General features: G+C 42.2%; 1 protein-coding gene and 1 non-coding gene across 3 annotated transcripts in view; one reads left to right on the top strand and one right to left on the bottom strand.

Annotated features, from left to right (window-relative positions):
- The window catches only part of Ank2 (ankyrin 2), a 203055-nt gene that overhangs the window by 73583 nt on the left and 107114 nt on the right, over window positions 1-22358 (bottom strand). For both annotated transcript variants that reach the window (XM_052179290.1, XM_052179289.1), the window contains 8 exons: window positions 18842-19039; window positions 15171-15269; window positions 14611-14709; window positions 12968-13165; window positions 7045-7143; window positions 5805-5903; window positions 1403-1501; window positions 212-310 (listed from right to left, as the gene is read on the bottom strand). In XM_052179290.1, coding sequence (XP_052035250.1) covers window positions 212-310; window positions 1403-1501; window positions 5805-5903; window positions 7045-7143; window positions 12968-13165; window positions 14611-14709; window positions 15171-15269; window positions 18842-19039 — 990 coding nt within the window. The remainder of the gene's footprint in view (window positions 1-211; window positions 311-1402; window positions 1502-5804; window positions 5904-7044; window positions 7144-12967; window positions 13166-14610; window positions 14710-15170; window positions 15270-18841; window positions 19040-22358) is intronic.
- Window positions 8485-8620, top strand: LOC127683905 (small nucleolar RNA SNORA17). The gene has a single exon (XR_007977686.1). It is a non-coding gene; the product is annotated as a small nucleolar RNA SNORA17 (small nucleolar RNA).

The raw sequence follows: 22358 nt of genomic DNA, 5'->3' as shown, positions 1-22358 counted from the left end.
GCTACATTGATGTTTTATTCGGGATTATATTGAGTAAAAGACAGAACCCACGTATCCTTTGGTGAATGCATTTGTAGTTGCGTTTACCTGAGTCTATTCCACAATGCATTCAAGAAAAGAACTTCCACACGGAAGCTGCAAACCCTGACTGAACAGCATGTGGCGGGAAAAACCAAGAGGATAAGGGCAGATCAGTTATCTCAGTACTCACCGTGGTAGTGGTGGTGACCTCTTCAGTCACAACCTTCAGGGTGTCAACCACAGAGATGTAGCCCAGCCGCTTAGCAATCGCCAGGGCCGTGTTACCATTCTGAAGAGAGAGAAAGAGGGAAAGAGTGAGACAGGCTAGGGAGGACTGCCTTGGGAGCCAATGAGCTCACCCGTGGCGCCCGCCGCGGCATGAGCCAGCACTTCCTTCCAAAACAAGGCACAGCTCAGGAAAATCACTAGTTTTTACCATTACATCTAAATCTGTCTTTGTAACTTCTTTAGACTATAGCCCGGGTCACCATGGTAACACAACAAGCTTGCATCTGCCTGCTCTTTTTAATAAGAAGCCCTTGACGCTTTAACCCTGAGGTTGTAGAGCAGTTCCAAATGCTACACTAGCCTTCCCGAAGCCACCTCTCAAACTGAGGGTGGCATCTGCCAGAACTACTAGGGAGAACCTGGTACACTCACTGCTCACCAAGAGTCAGGCCATCTGCTGCAGGTAAGATGTTAGTTACCATAGGGACCCAGTGACAGATTTAGCTTCTGCGCTGCAGGATCTCCAGTGCTGCAAAAACTATACAAGCTAGCAATTCTGGCTGCATCCAGCCCAGGCCACTGGGGACCCCGTTTGTTTAATTACACCGCTTAGTTTACATTTCAATGGCTCCATGTCCCAAAGAGGCAGTTCCAAGCCAACAGCTCAGAAACTGGGCTCCCTTAAGAAGACAAGGAGGGAGGGGTGGAAATACACTCACATCTGAGAGCCAGCTGTAAGCAAAAACCTTCCAGCAGCTCAAGTGGAGGGCCCCACTCCCTCCCGAGGGAGCCAACTGACTTCCTTCCCAGCAAGTACTCCCCCAGAAATCACAGTCTCCTGGAAAGGATTTCCCCACCCCCACCCCCAAATCTGGGGCTTTCCACAGTCCAGGAGTTTGTTGAAGGGGGATGTGCCACATTTAATCTCTGCCCATAAGACACCAGGGCAAGGGAGGAGGAGGAGGAGGAAGAGGAGGAAGAGGAAGAGGAGGGGGGAGGAAGAGGAAGAAGAGGAGGAGGAGGAAGAGGCGGAGAAAGAGGAGGAGGAAGAGGAGGAGGGGGAGGAAGAGGAGGAGGAGGGGGAGGAAGAGGAGGAGGGGGGGGGAGGAAGAGGAGGAGGAGGGTAGAAAAGAGGATCATGAGAGCTCCTTACCGCAGTGGTAGCATTAGGCTTGGCCCCATGCTGGAGCAGGACATTAATGATGTGTGTGTGACCCTGCTGGGCAGCTTGGTGCAAAGGTGTGTAGCCATTCTGTCCATCATGACAGCACCGATTTGCAGAGGGAGAAGGAAATTAGGTTAGCCTTCAGTTTCTGTTCCTTGCCTTATTCACAGCAAACCCATCAAGAACCTCATTGTTTATTTAGAGCACAATTTCCCCAGCAACCCATTTCTCAGCAGCAAACACTCCCTCACACCTTATGTCAGACTATGAAACACAAGATAAACAGACTCCAAATTATAACTCTTATTATATTTTAACTGATTGGCGTTGAAAATGCTTATGCCGAGAGAAGATTAAACATGAGGAAGGATAATACTGCCATGCTATAATTCCTTAGGAAAGATGAAGACTGAAGTTCTGTCTAGCTGAAGGCCGCTGAGGTCCACACAGGCTGCTGTTACTTATAACAGTCCAGATACCCTGTAGAAGATCTACAACAGTGAAAGAGAGTCAAATCTCATGCTCAGCTGGGGAGAGGGCTTTGGTTATAAAAACCAGCATGTGTAAACTTTAGAATAGAAAACTTCATTGGAATCCCCAATGCCCTGCCCCTGTAAAATGTGTCTTTAAAAATTAGAATATTGAGCCAGGTGTGGTGGCACACACCTTTAATCCCAGCACTCAGGATGCAGAAACAGGTGGATCTCCTGTCAGATCCCGGTCAGCCTAGTTTATAGAGAAATCCTGTCTCCAAAACAAAAAAACAAAAACCAAACAAAGGTGAATTTTGACAGTGTGATCTAAACTTTCATGGAAATGAAAGACCCTGACTTAGAAGGAATTGCTGTTAGGATTAGTATGAATCAGTTTTGTATGGATGTGTAATAGTTGACCGGTGGTACAAGTTCATTATGTATTCATATTAACTCAGAATTTTCACTAAAATCCTTCATGGCAGGAGGGGAGCCAATTCCTGAGCATTCGATCTATGCCAGATACCGGACCTTATCTTCAGCATCACTCTGAAATGATTGGCAGGGCTTGGTATGTAAAAGGTATTTTGTAAATAGCAGTTGACTAAATGAATGGTGAACAAATGATTCAGAAATAAATACTTTTCTCCCCATTTCAGAGATGGTAAAACTAAAAATAACAGAGTTAACCAATTTCTCCACAATCACTGAAGGTTCAGATCCTATGTAGAAAATCATGGAAACCAGAGGCTACTTAGCAATTCCCAGAAAAAACAAATGTTTGTATCAGAGCCCTTTGTGTTAAGCTATAACTTCTAAGAAGTCCATTTGTATAGATTATATTTAAAAGAATATGCACATATGTGTGCACACTTCATTCAATGTCAGAGGCAACTCATGGCCAACATGCATATTTGGTCATTTTGACAATATGAAGTATCTGATTATATTCATGGGTATCATAACACATCATCTATACAATCACAGTGGCTTTTCTGTGTGTGGGAATATGATCATGTGTGAGTAACTTTTTATCCAGGTGTTGGAAACTCTGTCACATTAGGAGGTTGACTCCTGCTATCAATCCCTACAATAAAGAAACCACAAATCCCTGAGAATACAGTTCATTTACAGAGTCTTGTAGAACCCAAGAGTCATTACAGAGATCCTGCTCTGAGATCAGACAATCCATGAACATTTGAGAAGGATAAAATAGTAATATTTATTTCCTAAGAATTCTTCCTTTCTATTTTATATACAATATTCTATAAAATGAATTTAGCAGACTTCTTCATTATCACCTGTTAGTTCAGTTACCAAGCATTTAGTAACCATACAATATGTGCTAAATACTTTAGCATATGAAGGACATTCTATATCCTAAACCAATAAATACTAGTATACTTTAAAGATAGATTACCTACAGCTACATAAATAATGCTGAATATAATTAGTCGTGGCAAAATAACAGACTGTCCCCACAGTAGACCATATTATATGGGGTCCTCAGTGCCCATTGTGATCTGGAAAATGATCCTTGGGTGTGATTTAATCTAACCTTTTACCTGAAGCTGTGGTGAGTGAGAGTATTTACTGGAAGTTAGCAGGTCTATAATTTTACATGAACGTTGGTTAGACATTTAAGTGCCTCTCCATCTCTTACTCATCAGCACAGCGGCCTCAGACCTAGTTCTTCTACTAAGGATGAGGAAAGTTCCAAATAACCTTATACTTCTGTTCTCTCACTTATAATACAGAAGTGGCTGAAGTTCTGTCCTTCAAGGAAGACCAGATACCTCTCATCGCTCTTGCCTCTTGGCACTCTCACCTCTCTGGCACTCTTGGGCTCTCCTCCCCTCGCCCCTCTCTCATGGCCAGCCTCCCCTTCTCTTCTCTCTCTCTCTCTCTCTCTCTCTCTCTCTCTCTCTCTCTCTCTCTCTCTCTCTCTCTCTCCCCCTCCCCCTCCCCCTCTCCCCCTCTCCCCCCCTCTCTCTGCCTCTCTCTGCCTCCACTGCCCATTAACTCCCATCCTCTGCCCTGAATAAACTCTATTCTATAAAAAAAAAAAGAATCAGATACATTTTGGGGAAGATACAGGCAGCACATAAAGCACATTAAGTTATATGACAATGCTAGCGAGCCTGTTCTTTCCTCTCCTCCCATCCTTGTATCTCTACAGTATAGCCAATGAATGAGCTTGCCATTTTGAACCACAGTTTAAACCCCTTTCACAAGTTAACTCCCTGCAAGTCCAGCCCGTTTCAATCTAATAGGACAGGGTTTCATCATAATTCTAAGCAAATAATGATTTCATTTTTAAAGGTTTACACTTCTCAATCTTCATGCCAAGTTTTACAAGCAGTGGAGGAGGAAAGGCAGTGCATATGTTTGCATTTGAAAAGCAATTAAACAATTCTTTGGTAACTATGGTTACACAGAAAACATCAGGAAGAAAATATAATTCCTTCTGCAAAGGTATCCTTCCATGAGGAAAAATTCTGAGAAACTTAACAGATTGCCTATGAATGCATTCACCAATCTACACTACTAAAATTTAGGGCCCCCAAAGCACAGTAAAAGTTATATAGTTCACCTAAAAAAAATGCCTAAAAGGTTAAAATGAGACATGCTTTTTTCCCCTCTTCATCAAATGTCTGTTTGAAAAAGATCTAATTCCACAGAGGCCCAGACAATACAATACAGTGTTAGAACCTAAATATTAAAATCATTTCCATGGGCAAATGCTCACTGAAACCAAGTAAACCTTTGGTAGTACCATCAATGTCTCATCATTGCATGGTATATTTGTACATTTTAGCCTGCTGTGAATGTATATATGAGCTGGCTCTACAAAAATAATGTTAGGAACTAAAGTCTGAGGAGCCATATGTAAGCTTTTAAATAAGCATCAAAAGAAAGTGTCACGGAACTGTGTAGGTCAGAAGTTTTAGGGCACAATGGCAGTCATAGCACAAGATCAGAAGTTTGAACCTTTAGTGTTGTTGTACTATTTATAGCATGCAAAATAAGTTTATTTTAGACTATGAATATGCTTTTGCACAAAGAAAATTTGTTTCTGATTCTAAGAGGAAAAAGGAATACTGGTTTACAAAACCTCAAGTATTCTAATTAGCATCATCTTGAAAGGGTGGCTCTGAAACTCTGTGCTCCTGCTGATGGACCCCCTCCCAGCTGTGGGCATGCCTTCCTGCTGTGCGATCTCAAACACACCATGAAAACATCGCTCTGTGCTGTGAGTTGCAAAGTAACACCAGCCAGCCAGCGAGAGCTGCAGTGACATCACGCTTTTCTCTAACTTGTGCAACCCTGTGTGCACTGAAATTCCTGATTCTCTTATTCAACCTGCCTAGTCGGTCCTTTGACTGTGAGGGGCGTCATCTCCGACTTAGCCCTGAGAACTCTCAGTCCAGGCTTTTCACACTTTTGACACTAAGAATCCCACATTTTGTTCCCAAAGAAATAGCTCGTTTAAACTCGGATGTGTGCAGTGGGGGCTGCGCTGGTCTGTATTTCCACAGGAAGAGATGCCAGGCTAGGGGACAAGGACAAGGACCTGGCACATAGTAGAGGGAGCCTGTCGGGGCTTCAGGATGCTCTGTGCCATCGATTGAGTCTGTGAGGATCAAATGTACCCTTTTGTAAACTGTTAAGTCAAAGCTCGTTTAAACTTATAACACAAGCAATTCTGAAGCTGACCTCTGGCAAAGGTTATCAGAGTGAAAAGCCCTAAATGACAAAAAAGAAACCTACACTGCTTCTTCAAAATTACTCTGGAAGAACCGAAATACAAAATTAAATTTCAAATAAACATCCACTGAGCTTAGTTACACGGTCCTAACAGCACCCGCGGTCGAATAAATTTGCTTGTCAAGAAGGAAACTGAGTATATGTTTTACCTTGGTTTTTGCATTGACGTTTGCTCCCTGTTTCAGAAGGAAGTTAACCATTTTCACATTTCCATAGTGACAGGCCACGATCAAAGGCGTGTAACCAAGCTGTAAGCGACAAATCCCAAAGTGTAAGTATTATACGTCTAGTAGTCAATAACCACAGGGTAACGTTTCGGTTATTGTACCGTGTTATCCTTTGAGGGAAAATATCGAGTGGGCAGTCCCAAACCATGAAGAACTTTACATCGGCGAGGGAGATGAGACGCCTGGGTGACTTAACTTAGCTAGAAGACCTGAAGAGTGCAGAACTGTAGATTATGTCAGCGGGAGGAGGAAGACTCCGGTAGAACGAGGTGGTGGGAAGAATACAAGAAGTTAAGATGGGAAGATGACCAACAAAGAATATCTTCTGGACATGACACACCCTTGGCCCTCATAAACTCACTGACTGCTGTCATCTGCATAAGACTTGTGTGAGATCAGGGCCATCCATATTTCACCCTGAATGAGTGAGGGGGCCCGTGAGGTCCCATCTCTTCCAGAGGGACTATCAGCAATTAACACTTGTTTGGGGAATGTGTCACTATAGGGAAAGTGTCCTCACTCCATGGAGTATTTTCCCACCTATGTTCATTTGAGTAACCTTAGTTACACTCAGTGGTTCAAGCACAAAGAAAGCAGAAAAGGAGGAGGGGGCAGATTGAGAAGAAGGCTGCTGGTGGGAGAGGGAGGGGAATAGAGGAGTGAAGATGACTACAATTCATTATATTACATATACAAATAGATATGTCTTATATGCAAATATATAATATATTTGTATACATAAGCATAAATATACACATATAAATAAATATATAATATATTTGTGTATATATTACATATACAACTAAGAGACACCAAAACAAGTACAAAAGGATGGGTAAGTAAACAATAGCACAAAGAGGACTGATTCACCTCAAGACCAAGGGCATCAAGCAGAGCAAGGACAAAACAAACCAGTGAGGCCTATGCAAGAGTTAAAGCTAAAGTGAAGGGGCGGGCAGCATCCTGCAGAACTGGAATCTTAGGTTGGGTCCTGGAGCCTCCCCCATCCGACTCATAACAGACCCAGGGAAGTATGGGAAGGCTTACACTTTAGAATGAACTTTTAAGAAGAGGGACTTGGGCCTCAGCTGGCCTGGATGAGACTGACCAAGAGTTTGCCCAACCAGAATGGGTGGCAAGGTGACCAAGAGATCTGCTGTACCTTTGTGTAGGCATCCTGATCAGCCCCATGTTTGGTGAGAATTTCCGCAACGTTCACTTTATCTTCTTGGGCTGCAAGGTGTAAGGATGTGAGTCCACTCTGTAGCAGGAATGGAAGCAAAGAAAGACATCAGAGCGGGAAACACGGGCTCTCCTACAGCATTGCGTCTTGAAAGGAGCGGGGAAAGCATGTGGCCCTTCCCCAGACATCTCGCCTCACATTTCAGACAAATGGGTGCAGTAAATATGAGTTTTCAACCAAGACCTACTCTCTGCAGCAAACTACATTTTCTGTACTTGGTATTTATGGTTTGAGTCTTAAAATACGTCAGTTAACAAGCTTCCCAACAACATTCATTTCAAGCCTACTTACACCTCTCCATGAAGCTTCTTGTTTACTTAAATAACAGACCAACAATATTGCCGAAACTTTATAATCTCAGCTATAATCAGTAAAGTATCATAGTAATGTTAAAAATATATTGAGTTACTGGAAGTAAGGTCAAAAATTTTTTTCAGTTTTCTCTGGAGGGGGAAGGAGTTGTCTTCAAGATGGTGATTTTTTTTAAAGTACCCCTATCCTTTACATAACAACATAAAATGAAGCAATTTTTATATAAACAAGTTTATTCATTGAGTATTCAATAATCAACATGTTGATTTACATACATAGATAAACTACAGTCATGAATTAATTGAAAACCATTAAGGACTAGAGAGGAAGAAGCAGTTTATCTAGCTGATATCACGTCCCTGAAGTCTCACTGCTTACAAATAGCTTTTCTAAAACTAAATTGAGATTTAAGGGCATCAGATATAATTGCAGAAAGTAAACTTTGAGTACTTTTTTATACTGGGAAGAAAGAACTCACAGGGCTTGGACATAGCTGTACATCAAGTTCCTGCCTCTATAGTCCACGGCCTAGCTTAGAGTATACCCAAGCTATATGTTCCATTCCTACAACTAGCACGCAGCCAGTATCCTTGGTATTTACCCATTTTTAGTATTTTCAGTGTGTCCTGGTGATTGGCTGTAGGACCTCAGGCACACCCCACAGATGCTTTACTATTGAGTCACAACCTCAGCTCCCTTCCTACCTTTTATTATAAAACAAAGTCTCACTAAGGGACCCAGGCTAGTCATGGACTTAACAGCTCAGGTAGGTTTTGCGTTATGAGTCTCCTGCTTCAGTCTCTTAGAGGCTGGGAATACAACATTGCTAACTATGTTGGACCTGTAAACTGAGGTAGGTACCTTGCCCAAGGTCAGTTGTCATCCTGGTTAATTGGCCTGCCCCAATGACCACTGCTGGAAGGTTCATTCTACCCATGAGGCATTGAGGCTGAGAGAGCTGAGCATGACCTTCAAACCTCCTGGCTTCCGCCATGGTGCTATTCCAGGAAATTAACAAGCACTCCAATCATTGGAAACATGAAATCACCTGCCTCTAGAGGCTTTGCAGATGTGGCCGCTGTGGCATGTATGTAGGTGGCAGTAGGTGGCAGAGAGGAGAGAGGCTATGTCTATTCTCAGTATTCTGACCTTTGAACATCTGAATGATTAGTAGCTCAACATTCCCTGAAAATAAGAGAGCCTGAGAGGACCACCAGTCTGGCACACTGGAACCCTGACTAGACTGAGATGACCCCCTGACTGGCATCAGGCAGTCCCAGAAGGGTTCCCAGAACAGGAAGCAATCCCAAAGACTAGAAGAACCCTACCTGGGACCACAGCCTCCAGGTAGGAGTGATCACAAGACAGGCAACCCTCACAAGGGGTCAGTTGGGCAAGTTGGGTGAGGAGCAAGCCCAATACAACTAAAGACCAGTGCTATGGGACCTGGAAAGGGAGATAGCCTGAGATGGTCACCAGTCTGGTGCTGTGTACTCAACCTAAGGGGGTAGGCATGACCTAGATGACCCTTGCCCACTGCCATAATGCACAAACAGGGCATAGCACTCCTGAGATCAACCCCAGACGTGCAGAGACCCAGGGCACCACTAAGAGGAACAAGGAAGTGGTGGAGGAATGGAATAGAAAGAGAAGGATGTGGGCACAATAGGCAGAACAGAGACTGGGGAGTAGTGAGGAAAAGACTGAGGTATGTAGCCAGTGAGTCAACCTGGGACCAGCGTGGGGTCCTAGCCTGTGCTACTGTCAGAGTCCATGGCTCTGGAGCAGCAGGGATCTGGTACCACTGTCTGAGGACTGTGCAAACTGTGCCTGTCCCTCACCTGGGCAGAGCTGGCCCTGGGGACATGACGACAGGAGTTGACCCGACCCCTAGGCAGCTGCTGTACTTGACAGAATGGCAGATGAGCAGCCCCAAGAATGTCAGCATAGGGGAGCTGGCCCTGCCACTTATCTCTCGTGTGGTAGTATGGATGAGGGAGAGATACCTTCCTCCCCTCTCAGCCATAACTACCTGCAGCAGGCAGTAGACCTGGGTCTGGGGTCATGAGAACAGGAGAGCTGTCCCTGCCCTGCCCCTCATCGGCTGCAGCACTCAGGAGAGCAGGCCCTGTCCTTCACCTGGGCAGCACCGTAGAGCTGGCCCTCGATATGAGGGTGCTCTGGACATACGGTGTACACTATGGCTTCCACGATGATATTTTCTTTTTCTTTTGGAAGGGAGGTAGGGAACAAGGGTGGAGGTGGGTATGAAGAGAGGAGGAGATGGGTGGGCTTGGGGTGCATGACGTAAAACTCCCAAAGAACCAACAAAAACTTAAATTTAAAGAAAGAAAAGATGGGTGGCCCGTGCAGAGAGAACATTCTACAGCTTCGCAGGGGACTGTCATTTTAGGGGCTGGCCCTTGTTAACCCCTGAGCAGCTAAGCTCGACTTCCAGTTTATAAAGCATCAGCCTGAAAAAGAAATCTTGTTCGCATCCAAATTCTGTCACGTACAAACAAATATCATTTAATCAATCCTACAGCATAAAAACATCTTAATATTAAGACAAAGCAGAAGATACTTAAGAATCTGAATTTCAGCATAAAACAGAATTTTTTTCTCCTAAACGGGGCTTTTTTTTTCCCTTGTGATTTCTTGAGACAGAGTGTCACCATGTAGCCCAAGATGACCTCAAAGTCAGGAACCTCCAAAATGAAAGAATTGTCTTCACTGCTGAGTGTGTGAGTCAAAAAAAGCTCCTTAAATATTTGCTATCTGGCTGTTTAAATTCCTTGAAAGCAAATAATATATTAAAAAGGACACCTTCAAGGAAAGCAAAGTAAATTCACTCTCTATATTTTGAAAGTTAAAAAGTTATACTGTCAGAATCATCGTGTGACCAGTTCCACACACTGTCCAGAATGTTTCTCTTTGAGGTGTTGAACAGAGTTGACCAGGAGACACACTAAACTGTACAAACTATTTAACTTGATTGATGATCAGAACTAGATGATAAGACCTTATTACTGAAGTCGCTATCCACTTTGGTCCCAGAACAGAGAAAAATCAAGTTTCTTCCAACCAGGAAGCCTCCTCCTTGCTAACTAGCTTTCATAGTACTGAAAGGTGCTATCCAGGCTGCTGGAGTGGGAGAGGTCATCAGTGATCTCACCTGTCAATCATCAGCAATGATTGGCCTGCCTAGATACGCCCACAGGTGTATGAGTGGCACAGGTATTATGAGGGGCACCACCTGCTTTATGAATGGACATAAGACTCATTTCACAGGATAAAACATGCATGCTTGGTCCTGGAAATCTGACTCAAATCAAAACCCTAGGCTTGGTGGGATTAGCTCACAGGATTGAATCTACTACTATTATTCTGCTAAATGGACACTATACCGAATGTCTGCCTGTATTATTAGTGCAGTTCTCTGGTCTCATCAGAGAAGTTTCTTCGAGTAGTGGACAGTCGTTAGCAAAGAAACTTATAACTGATCAAAGTGCAGAAAATCAGTATCTGTGGACTGCTCAGCCACAAACAGGGCATCAATAGTATCTCCATCTCCAAGCCTGAGGGGCCACCATGGAAGAAGGCACAAAAGGATTGTAAGAGCCAGAGGGTGGACAGGACCAGAGCAAGCCAGTGTCTTCTGGAGATTACAGGTGGCTGCACTCATGAACTCAAAGCAGTTGTGGTTGCCAGCACAAGTCCTATGCAAGATGTAGCTAGACAATAAGCTAACATGGAATGAGGAGAAAGGCTCATGGTCCTTTAGCTGAGGAGATGTGAACAGTTGACAGGTTCTGTGGAAGGATCCAGGAAGACTTTTGGTAAGAAGGACTTTGGAGATAGAGAAGAACAATGCGTTGAGACACCTCTGAGTGATAGAAACAGGGAACAGAGCTCTAGGTACACTGGGGACAATCTACTGTGTCACAGCTCTTTAAGGAGTGCATGTCACATAACCCTTGAAACATGGGCAGGCCCATCTGTACTTGGTATTCCAACATACTTGTTAATTCATCAATCACACACAGAAAGCACAGTATCCATGGAAAATTCTAAGAAGCTTACTTTTTCTCTTACCCAATCACATGGCACCAAAAAGCACCAAGAGAGTCAAATGGTCAGTTAGTAAGCACGGACTGTAATTTTCAGTTTCTTGGCAGCTGGCTCCTGGTTGATATGTGTAAGTAAAGCTGTAGTAGGTGTATACCTTCATGTTTGGATAATTTATCCTTATATCCTTGACTATTACGATTAATTCAGTCATCCCAAAAGGCTATTCATTGGAAGAAAACATATTTCTCTTTCTCTGAAAAAGGTTTCGTTTCTTTTTCTTTTAATTCTTTTTTTATTCGATATATTTTTATTTACATTTCAAATGATTTCCCCTTTTCTAGACCCCCCACTCCCCGAAAGTCCTATCAGCCCCCTTCCCTCCCCGTTTTCCCACCCAACCCTTCCCACTTCCCCTTTCTGGTTTTGCCGAATACTGCTTCACTGAGTCTTTCCAGAACTAGGGGCCACTCCTCCGTTCTTCTTGTACCTCATTTGATGTATGGATTATGTTTTGGGTATTCCAGTTTTCTAGGTTAATATCCACTTATTAGTGAGTGCATACCATGATTCATTTTTTGAGTCTGGGTTACCTCACTTAGTATGATGTTCTCCAGCTCCATCCATTTGCCTAAGAATTTCATGAAATCATTGTTTCTAATGGCTGGATAGTACTCCATTGTGTATATATACCTCATTTTTTGCATCCACTCTTCTGTTGAGGGATACCTGGGTTCTTTCCAGCTTCTGGCTATTATAAATAGGGCTGCTATAAACATAGTGGAACATGTATCCTTATTACATGGTGGGGAATCCTCTGGGTATATGCCCAGGAGTGGTATAGCAGGATCTTCTGGAACTGAGGTGCCCAGTGTGAAAAAGGTTTCTAACCAAAGCTGCCCCTAAGATAGGCAGAAGGTGGCTTAAAAATCTGTATTTCATTAAGTTGTCGAGCTACAATTCAGATTCATCTGCTGAAGCCAACCTCCAGTTAGAACGATTCTTTCTTTTGTCTCTGTCCGTTGTTCCTTGGTCATTTGCATACTACAATTTGCCATCATGACCAGCAGAAAGCAAGGCACTGTGTGGCTGTGGGAAGAGTGATTTTAATTCCTGGGGAGGATGGGTTAGGCTCCTGTGATGCTCACACCACAAGGAGAAAGCAGGGATGCACAGAGAGATAACTGAATTGGCTTGAGAAGAAAAGGAAAGACCTACACTGCGGGGTGATGGGAAGCAAACCTGTGGGAGCTACCTGCAGCATCCCCTGGTTTTCTAGGTCTCATAAGCTCACCTTCCTTGTTATCTTGGGGCTTTTAACACAGCCATGTTTCCTTTGCTCACACAAAAGAGGATACACACACACACACACACACCATTTTTTCTCGAAATAATTGTTGCTTCATTTCTATTGGAATTTATGTAGTGGACCTGATTGAAGCCAGAGTCTAGAAGAAAATACCTTGGTTGACATGTGGATATTGGCTCCTTTCTCCAGAAGCAAGGTGACCATGTCTGTGTGCCCCTCCTGTGAGGCAAGGTGCAGCGGAGTGACCCCTTGCTTCGTCACAGTGTTCGTCTCAGCTCCATAGTTCAGTAGTGTGGAAGCTATCTGCATCTGATTCTTCTTGGCAGCAATGTGTAAAGGAGTGTAGCCATTCTACAACAGAAACAAAAGGGGCAGGTATGACACACACATACACACGTGATACACATACAGACATAACATCACGTATAAACACATGCATGCACACATGTCACACACAGAGAGGACATCTAGTAAGTGCTTGGATACTTACCTCCAACAGAAGTAATGAGTAATGAAGTATAATCATCCAGAAAAGATAGACGTAACCTGGTGGCTAATTTAGATGCTTAGCTATAGCATATTTCTATCTAAGCACACCCAAATCTTTGCAACCAAGGACAAAGGATCAGATACCCCAGGTAAAAGCATCAAATCTGAACATCTCTTCAGGCAGCTTCTCATCTGCATGACAGTCCTTCAGTACCTGTGTTGGGTTGCCTCTCTGTCTAGAAACATCTCTAGATGCTTCCTGCATCCAGGCTAAGTATCCCATGCCTTCAAGTGTTCTGACCCTTTGGTCATTTCTAGTCCCCTCTCCCCGAAAGATGACCTGTTCTGTCCTGACTGTGAGCTATCCCTAATGCTCCTGGATTGTAGCATTTCCCCGCCCCTGAATTCCATATGTCAGATATTATTTTAACCACACAGAATCAAATTGAGTAACTTCTATGATATTGTTAGGATACTTTACCCCAAATGGTTGTGACTGGAGCGTTCTTTCCACTCCCTAGCAAAGGCTATTTAAGTCCTAGAAAAAGCCAGGCTCTGTGATGGGTGAAGGAACACAATGCGGCTAAGATTTGTGCTGTTAGGAATCTAATATGACTATTTTCCAATCATGATTAAAAAGTTTAACATGTGATTTTAAAATATATTTTTTTCAAACAAGTGACTGAAGGATGTGACAGCTGTGCACATTTTCAACATTAAAAATGTATGTGCAAACAGCATAAACTGAGAGGATAGTAGATAATCTGTTGCTAGGTAACCGGACTTGGTAAGAGCTGTGGTTACAAGCGGCTGATAGATATACAACACGAAGGTATTAGTCATATACAGACCCACGTAAAACTCTCCACAACGAAGCTGACAGAGATAAACATTTAAAAGACAAAGGAACAAGAGACTCCTAATAAGAACAGAGTAAAAATTTGATGTTAGAAGGAATGAGCGTATGAAAGGTTATGTTTTATAGGGAAGGAGGAAAAATCTATAATGCCATTGTCAAGTTATATGTCTCAGGATCTAAAACACTGACAGCTAGTAACAAGACAAAATTTCGCAAGCTAATATGCACTCTCTATTGATAACTGCTGGCTCTAAAAATTGCAAAAAAAAATATAATAAATAAAATAAAAGGTTTTAGACAGAGCAATAGGTAGAAACAGGTTTTTTTTTAAGTTACCAATAGCGAAAGTTATTATCACTGTTTCATGGCAGCTATTTAAAAAGCAAGGCCCATGTATACTCGGATTATAGATACATGGCACCCGGAAATTTTAGGCTCTGGTCCTCACCTTGGCAGTGGCATGAGGGGAAGCACCCTTCTCCAGCAGCAACAGCGCCACCTTCTGGTTGTCATAATGAGCAGCAACATGGAGCGGGGTAAGGCCATTCTGTAAAGGTGGTATTTGAATCTCAGCATTAATACATTAGCGTTAGCTGCTCTGGAGCTACCAGGATGCATGGACGGTGTTATCGATTAATTACATGTTAATTAATTAAGGTGGTCAATGGAAAGATAATTTTCATATTAGAAACATAACTAAAATTGAGTTTGTTTGCGCTGAAATTAGCAAAGGGCAGCTTTCTGGTCACAACAAACAAAAGTCCAAATTTCTATGTACACCACAAGGATTCTTAATACAGAGAAGCTGTGGGCCCTTCAGGATAAGGAATAATAAAAAAAATGCTTCTAAATTGCAGTCCACAGCAAAGGTCAGGGGCATATATTCTCAACTTGTGTGGTTTGTGTAATTTTGCCTGGTGCATTATTCTTGATTTCTGATGAGATGTTAAAAAAAAAAAGTGAGTCAACAGAATCCGATTACGAAAACGTGCTACTGAAACCGCTTACTTTCCCTGCTGAGTCTGCGGCTGCGCGGCGTTGCAAGAGAAGTTTTGCCACATCCAGGCTTCCATACTTGGCCGCTACATGCAGAGGAGTGAAGCCCTTCTATAGTACGACAGAGAAATGTAAAAATTAGGGGCTTTCCCCCCTCAATTCCTTACAAAATTATTGTTAACCCATTAAGCAAACACTGTTGAGTCTCTATTTGTAAGAAATGATGGCGTGAAATCTGCCAGACCTGGAGAAGTCCAAGGGTTAGGAATAAGGTTTACCCAGACCTGGTAGCAGCTTCATTAGGCTTGGCGGAGTCAAACACAACAAATGTGTCTGAAATCTCGGAGACTGAATCTTGACTTTACTAGCTTTGAGATTAGCAACCTCTACTGGCGTCAGTATTTATTGACGCTTTGATTTATGAATAGAAAGCAGAGCACCCGAGTTATGTGTTTGGTCCTGCCCCATCTAAAATTAATGTCTTCAATTTCTTAGAGTCCTTTTTATACTTTCCATTCCAAATTCGTTTAAGTTTTAGAATATTTTACAAAGCTTCAGTTGAACAGAAAACAATGATTTGATTCAGCTGACATATTTTCTGCAAAATTGGCCAGATAGATGATCTAGAGAATGAAAGAAAGAGGTATTCTATTAAAAAACATAGTGGCTTTTTTGTTTGTTTTTGGTTTTTGGTTTTTCGAGACAAGATTTCTCTGGATATCCCTGGCTGTCCTGGAACTCACTCTGTAGACCAGAGTTTTCTTGAGCCTTGAACTCAGAAATCTGCCTGCCTCTGCCTCTCAAATGCTGGGATTAATGGCATGCACCACCACTGCCCGGCATGTTTTTATCTTCTTTCCCAGAAGACCATGCTGTCCAAAATTCAATTCCTCTAGTCAAATCCATTGTCATGGTATGCCTTGGGCTGAGGAACACTAAATAGTTAACCACCAACTGAAGCTTTAACAGTGTGCTTTTTAAAAGATGCTTGCCCTACACGTTGTATATGCATGCCCTCAACATCCCTTGAGCCTATCCAACAGCAGTACTTCAATGAGTAGCATGCTATAAATATTATATTATATTTATAGCATGCTAAAAATAAAGGGGGTCCCAGTTCTGGAAGCTCCAGGTGGTACAGATGACATCCTGCCCCATGATGTCATCCACCCTCCTGGACAGATGCCTCTGCCACATGCTTTTCTGGAACAATAGTAGGAGTCGGAGAACTCTAACACTCCCCAGGGCCCAAAAACTAAACCCAGCAAAACTTCTGTACTGGGTGCTATTTAAGTCCCCATCAAAAACACTGAATACCACCCAAGAACCAATACTGCCCTTTCAAAGTGTCATCAGATCAATTATTTTTAATTAAAATGACATTTTAATTTCTATTTTTTTAAATAAAAGACGTAAGCATTTGGTCTTAATAAGTTCTTGGATGAGAGTGAATCCTCTGGCTGTTTTCCCTGTTGGGAAATGGCTGGAGGGTGGCTTCCTTTAGCAGCCTTCTGATCAAGTTTACCTGCTGCTGCTGAGTCTCTGCTCCCAGCACTGTGTGCACACAGGGTCGGATTGTGCTAGCTTGGGTAAAGTAGATTTCTGTGGTACAACATTATTTGGAAGAAGAAAATAAACCTCTATCCTTAGAGTCCAGCTGAAGTTGTGCTGACTCCTTTGTACTTTTGGAAACCTCTTATCAATCCAAACTGCTTAGCTCTTGCAGAATGATAGGAGCCTGACTGGAAGGCATCTCTCAAGTCACAAGTCACTTCTTCCCATGTGAATCTTATCAGGGCTCCATCTCCCTCTGGTATTTCTAAACACTGAAGAGGCTTCAATGATGGTGAGTCACCCAGGATTCAGCTTGCCTCCGTCACCAACTGCTTTGTGTAAGAATTTTTCTACTCTACTGCACTACGGCATTGGATAGTTTTTTCGATCCTAAAAATCTTTGAAAGACGGGAGACTATTTCCTATTCCTTTACTTTTATATCTATTGATTCTACCCCTTTGCATCCTCATCTATTGAGATATCTATCAAGACTCTTGGGTTACCATAATCAATGTATATCAGTTGCTTTGTGTCTAAGTTCTGAGTTTTTCCTTTTCGAAGAATTTTTAAAAGACATTCACCTTTTCAGATGAAGCAATTTGAAAATTTATCAATTTCTTATGTCAGAACACTTCAAAATACGTCTAGTTTTATTTTATGTATAAGAATATCCATAATGCCTAACTGTGTGCTACCTGTTGCTTCAGAGGCCAGTAGAGGGCGTCACATTCCCTGGAACTGGAGTTACAGATGGCTGAAAATTGCCTGTGAGTGCCACGTCCTCTGTAAGAGCAGGAAGTGCTCTTAACCACTGAGCTATAGCTCCAGCTCATCAGAACATTTTTCTGATTAGCCTTGGGTTGGCAGTAACTAGTGGACTTCTCTCCTTCTGAGGACTCAGAGGCCACAGCAATTACTTCAGTCCATACGTGATAACTTCCTTGGCCTCGGGTGTGGTATTTACTCCAATTTAGTGAAAGCCCGCTAAAATGACATTTAATTCATCTGACCTGCTACTGTATATGTAGAAGTACTTTGCCCTGTGACAAGCTCACGTATTCTAGGATTCTGTTTTCCTTGTTTCTGTGTTCTTCTGCACTAGCTCAGTCTAATTTGCTCCAGCGATTTTGGTGTGTTCATGCTTTATCATAACTCACCTCCATGTAGTGACTTTCTAGTGGAATATATCCAAGAGAAGGCAGAGCTGTCCCGTACCACCTCGGAATCTTGAACACGGGCTTGGAATATTATAGTCTGTGTTTGGTGTTAGTACAACTCATGAACTGATCTGCACGTCTGCTCTGTTTTAGACACTGTAAAGAGCTACAGGGAAGGTGAACCTGGTAAATGTTGGGGTAGTGGATTAAATAAGGGTCCTCCATTGACCCAGGAATCTGAACCCTTCATCGGCAGCCGTTGGCACTCTTTGGGGGAGTTGTGGAACCTTCAGTAAGTATAGCTTTGCCTTATTGCCCATCCTTTCTCTGTCTCCTGATATGCTGATGAAATGTGATCAGCCGGGTTCCTTCCCCAGCCACCCGTTGCCATGTCGTCCCTGAGATTATGAATATCTACTTTTTGAACTAATAAACCACAATAATCTCTCTCTTAGATGAGCTGCTTTGCGTCATGATTTTTTATCTTAACAACAAAAAGGACTTGGACAAAGGAGAAAGCACGTGAGAGGTGATGGGGTAGCTCTGGGAAGGGCAGGACGGAGGCATGCGAGCTGTCACTCGGCTCTGTCACCCAGCAGACGGTACTCCTGCACTAATGCAGGGTTCTCTACCTCACTAGTGATGACAAGTCAGCATATTTGGGAAACCCTCCCTTTTTTCCTCTCTAGAGAATATATATATTATAGTTAAAAAGGAAAAAAGTAAACTTTGCTTTGTAGTAATGAAATCATAATTACATTTCTAGATACCTATACCAGGCAGAACTAGCACATTAAATAGAAGATAGGAATACAGGAATTTTCCTTGAAGACATTACATACAATTTTACAACCTCCTCTCATCGTTTAGAATGTAATCTAAAATACTTAGAGACACAAACAGAGGCTTGACAGAGGTTTTCCCTTGTGCAGCTGAGTGAAGCCTTGACTCCTCTTCGTCCTCCCCCTTACCTTGGTCGCTAAGGAGTGGGCTGCGCCCGCTTCCAGCAGGACAGAGGCCACGTCCACCTGTCCTTCCCGGGCAGAGATGTGTAGTGGTGTGTACCCATTTGTAGTGGCTGCATCTGGATGGGCCATATGTTGTAGAAGTAGCTGGACAATTTCCGTCTTACCCAGCCTGGAGGCAATATGCAAAGGCGTCTGTTCCTCCTATAACTCAAGGTGAGTAATCAGTTAGGTCCCAGCTTGATTAGCAACGCATGCTTCTCAAACACGTCATGGAGCCTTCCTCTAGAAAGGTATCTTCATCTAGGAAAAGTCACTAGGATCTCTACTCAAGAACTAATTGTTATTACCCTGTCATGGCTTCATTTGTATTTGTCATAGAAGTGATATATTTGGCCACAAAAAAAATCTATCTGAAAATTTTTAAAAGATTTTTTGTGTTTGGTTATATGTATGGAAATGCACCATGAATGTATAGTTCTCACAGAAGTCAGAAGAGGCAGCAAGTCCGCCATAACTAGAGTTTTAGACAGTCTGTGAGCCATTATAAAGGTGTGGAAATCAAGCCCAAATCTTCTGCAAAAGCAGAAGGTACTTTTAACCACTAAGCCCCTCCCTTAGATTTTTAAAAAGCATGTATGTACATTTATAAACTTGGTAATTGTTTGATGAATACCCCAAAGTAATCTTGTAACTCTTTCTTTCTTCAACTCTTTCTATGCTTACTTACAGGCAAACTCATGGTTTTGAAGGAGGAAAAAAAAATCCAGTCCAGAAATCCTAAGACCTAGATTCTCCTCCAAGAGCTTTCAACAAGAAGAAGAATTTATTCTGGGAACTGATTCAAGAGAAAAGACCCAAGGAAGCTGGAAATGCTGTTTCTACTTCCCTCCTGAGCCAAGGACACAGAGGACGGCCATTTTGTTCTAGGAGAACTGTGGATAAAGACTACATTGTAAAATGATTTAAAGAGATGCTGTTCCAGGAAGATTGCAGATTCACTTGCAATGCACATCTAGGACTTCAAAGATGAAGTGGAACTCTGGGAAAAAAAAAGAGTAAACGCCTTGCCAAGTGTTTCTGCTCTAAAAACAGGGAGGATGGAACTGAGGAGAACAGGCAGGAAGGACATATTCAGCGAGGCTCATGAGATCACCTGACTCTAACGTGAACTGCTGTTGCCTATAAAAATGAAATTGAGTGTGCCCCTAGGAATGCAAAGGGGTGTGTCCTTATAATATTCTCCCGGGTGAGTCACTGTAAAACAGGAATAAAAAGCTACCAAGGATAAGGATAAATGAAGAAAAAAAAAGACAATAGATCTGTCCAAATCAATATACTACTTGAACATTATGTTTCTTTTGGAAAACCTATAGGAAGAGGTGAAATAGCATCAGATGAATTTCAAAGTAGGAGGGAATAAATAAGTAATAGCAATACAATTATTTTACCAATAGGACTGGAATTTCATAAAAAATCTGCAATTTACAAATATGTTTCATGTATGATGCACATATGACTTGCCCTATTATAGACACCAAAAGAAAGCATAATATGTGTTACTGAGCGATTTTTCCAAATCTAGTAGCTAAGAGTGCAGCGATGTCTCAAAGCCTGCCCAAGCAAGCAACTCAGACACTAATGATGGATGCAGTGAGATGGCCATGAAGAACATGATCAGGACAAGATGATTTTTGACAGGAAAGATCAGAGCAAGAGTAAGTGCTGAGCAAAGCAATTGGTGTGAACTCAGGACCTGAAGAAGAGTTTCAGTAACTGTCTGCTGCTGGGTTCTCCTCTTAACTTGTGCCAGTGGGGAGGGGATGGAAATCAGTATACTCAAATGGAGACTAAAACCTTGTTTAGATTATTAATTTTATTTTAGGTGTGGGTCAATTAGGAATTTTAGAGAGTAAGGAGGAGATTGCAAGGACTTGGATTTCTAGTCAACTGACAATCTGTAACTAGTAGCAGTTACTGGAAACTGGTTAAGTTGTTAACTATTGTTCCCTGGATCTCAAATCCCCAGAGCAGTAAGGTACTTGCTTATTTCAATAAAAGTTAATAAATATCTTATCTACTTTTAAAATGTTTTGGTGTATTTTCATCTGAAAATGGAAAAAGAAATAACATAAATTTTGCTAAGAAAAACCTTCAACCTGTCAACAGGTATATAAGGTCTTTTCAGTTTGAACAATTGTTTCTCTTTTGAACTGGAAAACCTGTATCTGTTGTTCCAGGCTAAAGTTAACTGAAACCAAGGCAAAACCCCAAACAAAACATGGAACCTTGCCGAAGACTCAAAAGAATGGGCAATGTGATGGAGGAGTCCTGGTCCCCTGACCCTTTCCAGTACAAGACCTTCTCGGAGTGCAAGTGACTGAGCCACGGCCTGGACAGGAAGCAGGTGCTCTCTGCTCCACTTCAGAAGCCTACTGTTTCTTCTGCTCCTAGGCAACCAAAATTAAGAAGACTTGCTGAGCCCGAACTTTTTCCAAAAAAGACAAAAAGAACAGTAACTGGGCCAAAGTTTAAAAGTTTGATGTGACTCCTGCTACTAATGTTCCCAAAAAACCATGTCTGCTGGCAGCTGAGCAAAATTTTAGCAGTTAAGTTTCAAGTTAGCTTAAGCCCAGGGATCCTGTCATTGCTCAAACCTAAAAGCAAGGCCAGGCCTACAACTATGCCAATGAAACAAGCCTCTAAACAAAAGGGATCCGGAGGGAAGACCTGGGCGGACTTCCAACTTAAATCCACCAAGGACAACGGACAAATAGGAACTTCCTGAGGGAAGAGCTCACCAAGGGACAAATGCAGAGTGACTCCATAGGCCTGCTTTCTAATCTGTCTGAAAAAATATGCCTTATCCCCTGGACTGACTGTAGGGTGCCTCCTGTACTTTGGTTCTCTTGGGGTGGTTGGTGCTGTGTATTGACTTGCTAGTCTGCATGGACTCTAGCAGTAAGTTCGAGTTCAGCACCAGCACCAGTCTGTACTTTTAAAATTAATAATAGTAATATGATTATATGCATTTCTTCTTCATATATATATACATATATACATACATACATATATATGAAGTATATATACATATATACACATATACACATATATACATACAAACATACATATATATATGAAGTATATATATGGAGTATATATATATGTGTGTGTGTGTGTGTGTGTGTGTGTGTGTGTTTGTGTGTGTATAGGAAGTAGAGAAAACATGACTAAAAGCCCCTGGTTATATGATGATGACATATTACTTCAAAAATGTAGGAGGTAAACTACAGGCTACCAAAGTTCTTGAGCATGAGTCCAGTGTAATCAATGAGCAGAATTTTAAGCTATTTCCTCTTCAGGAGGGGATAAGTACCAGAAGGGTGGTATTAGATTAAGAACAGGAATTTCTTAATTTCTTAAGTGTGTATGTGTCTAGGAAGTAGAAAGGCAATACTTGCTTTTTTTTTTTTTTTTTTTTTTTTTTTTTTTTTTTTGCCTGATGCCTGCTCATTCTCTTCTG

Source organism: Apodemus sylvaticus, chromosome 4 (assembly GCF_947179515.1).
Source record: "Apodemus sylvaticus chromosome 4, mApoSyl1.1, whole genome shotgun sequence".
Lineage (NCBI taxonomy): Eukaryota > Metazoa > Chordata > Mammalia > Rodentia > Muridae > Apodemus > Apodemus sylvaticus.
The sequence above is the reverse complement of the archived record's forward strand: the minus strand, read 5'-3'. Positions and strand labels throughout refer to the sequence as shown.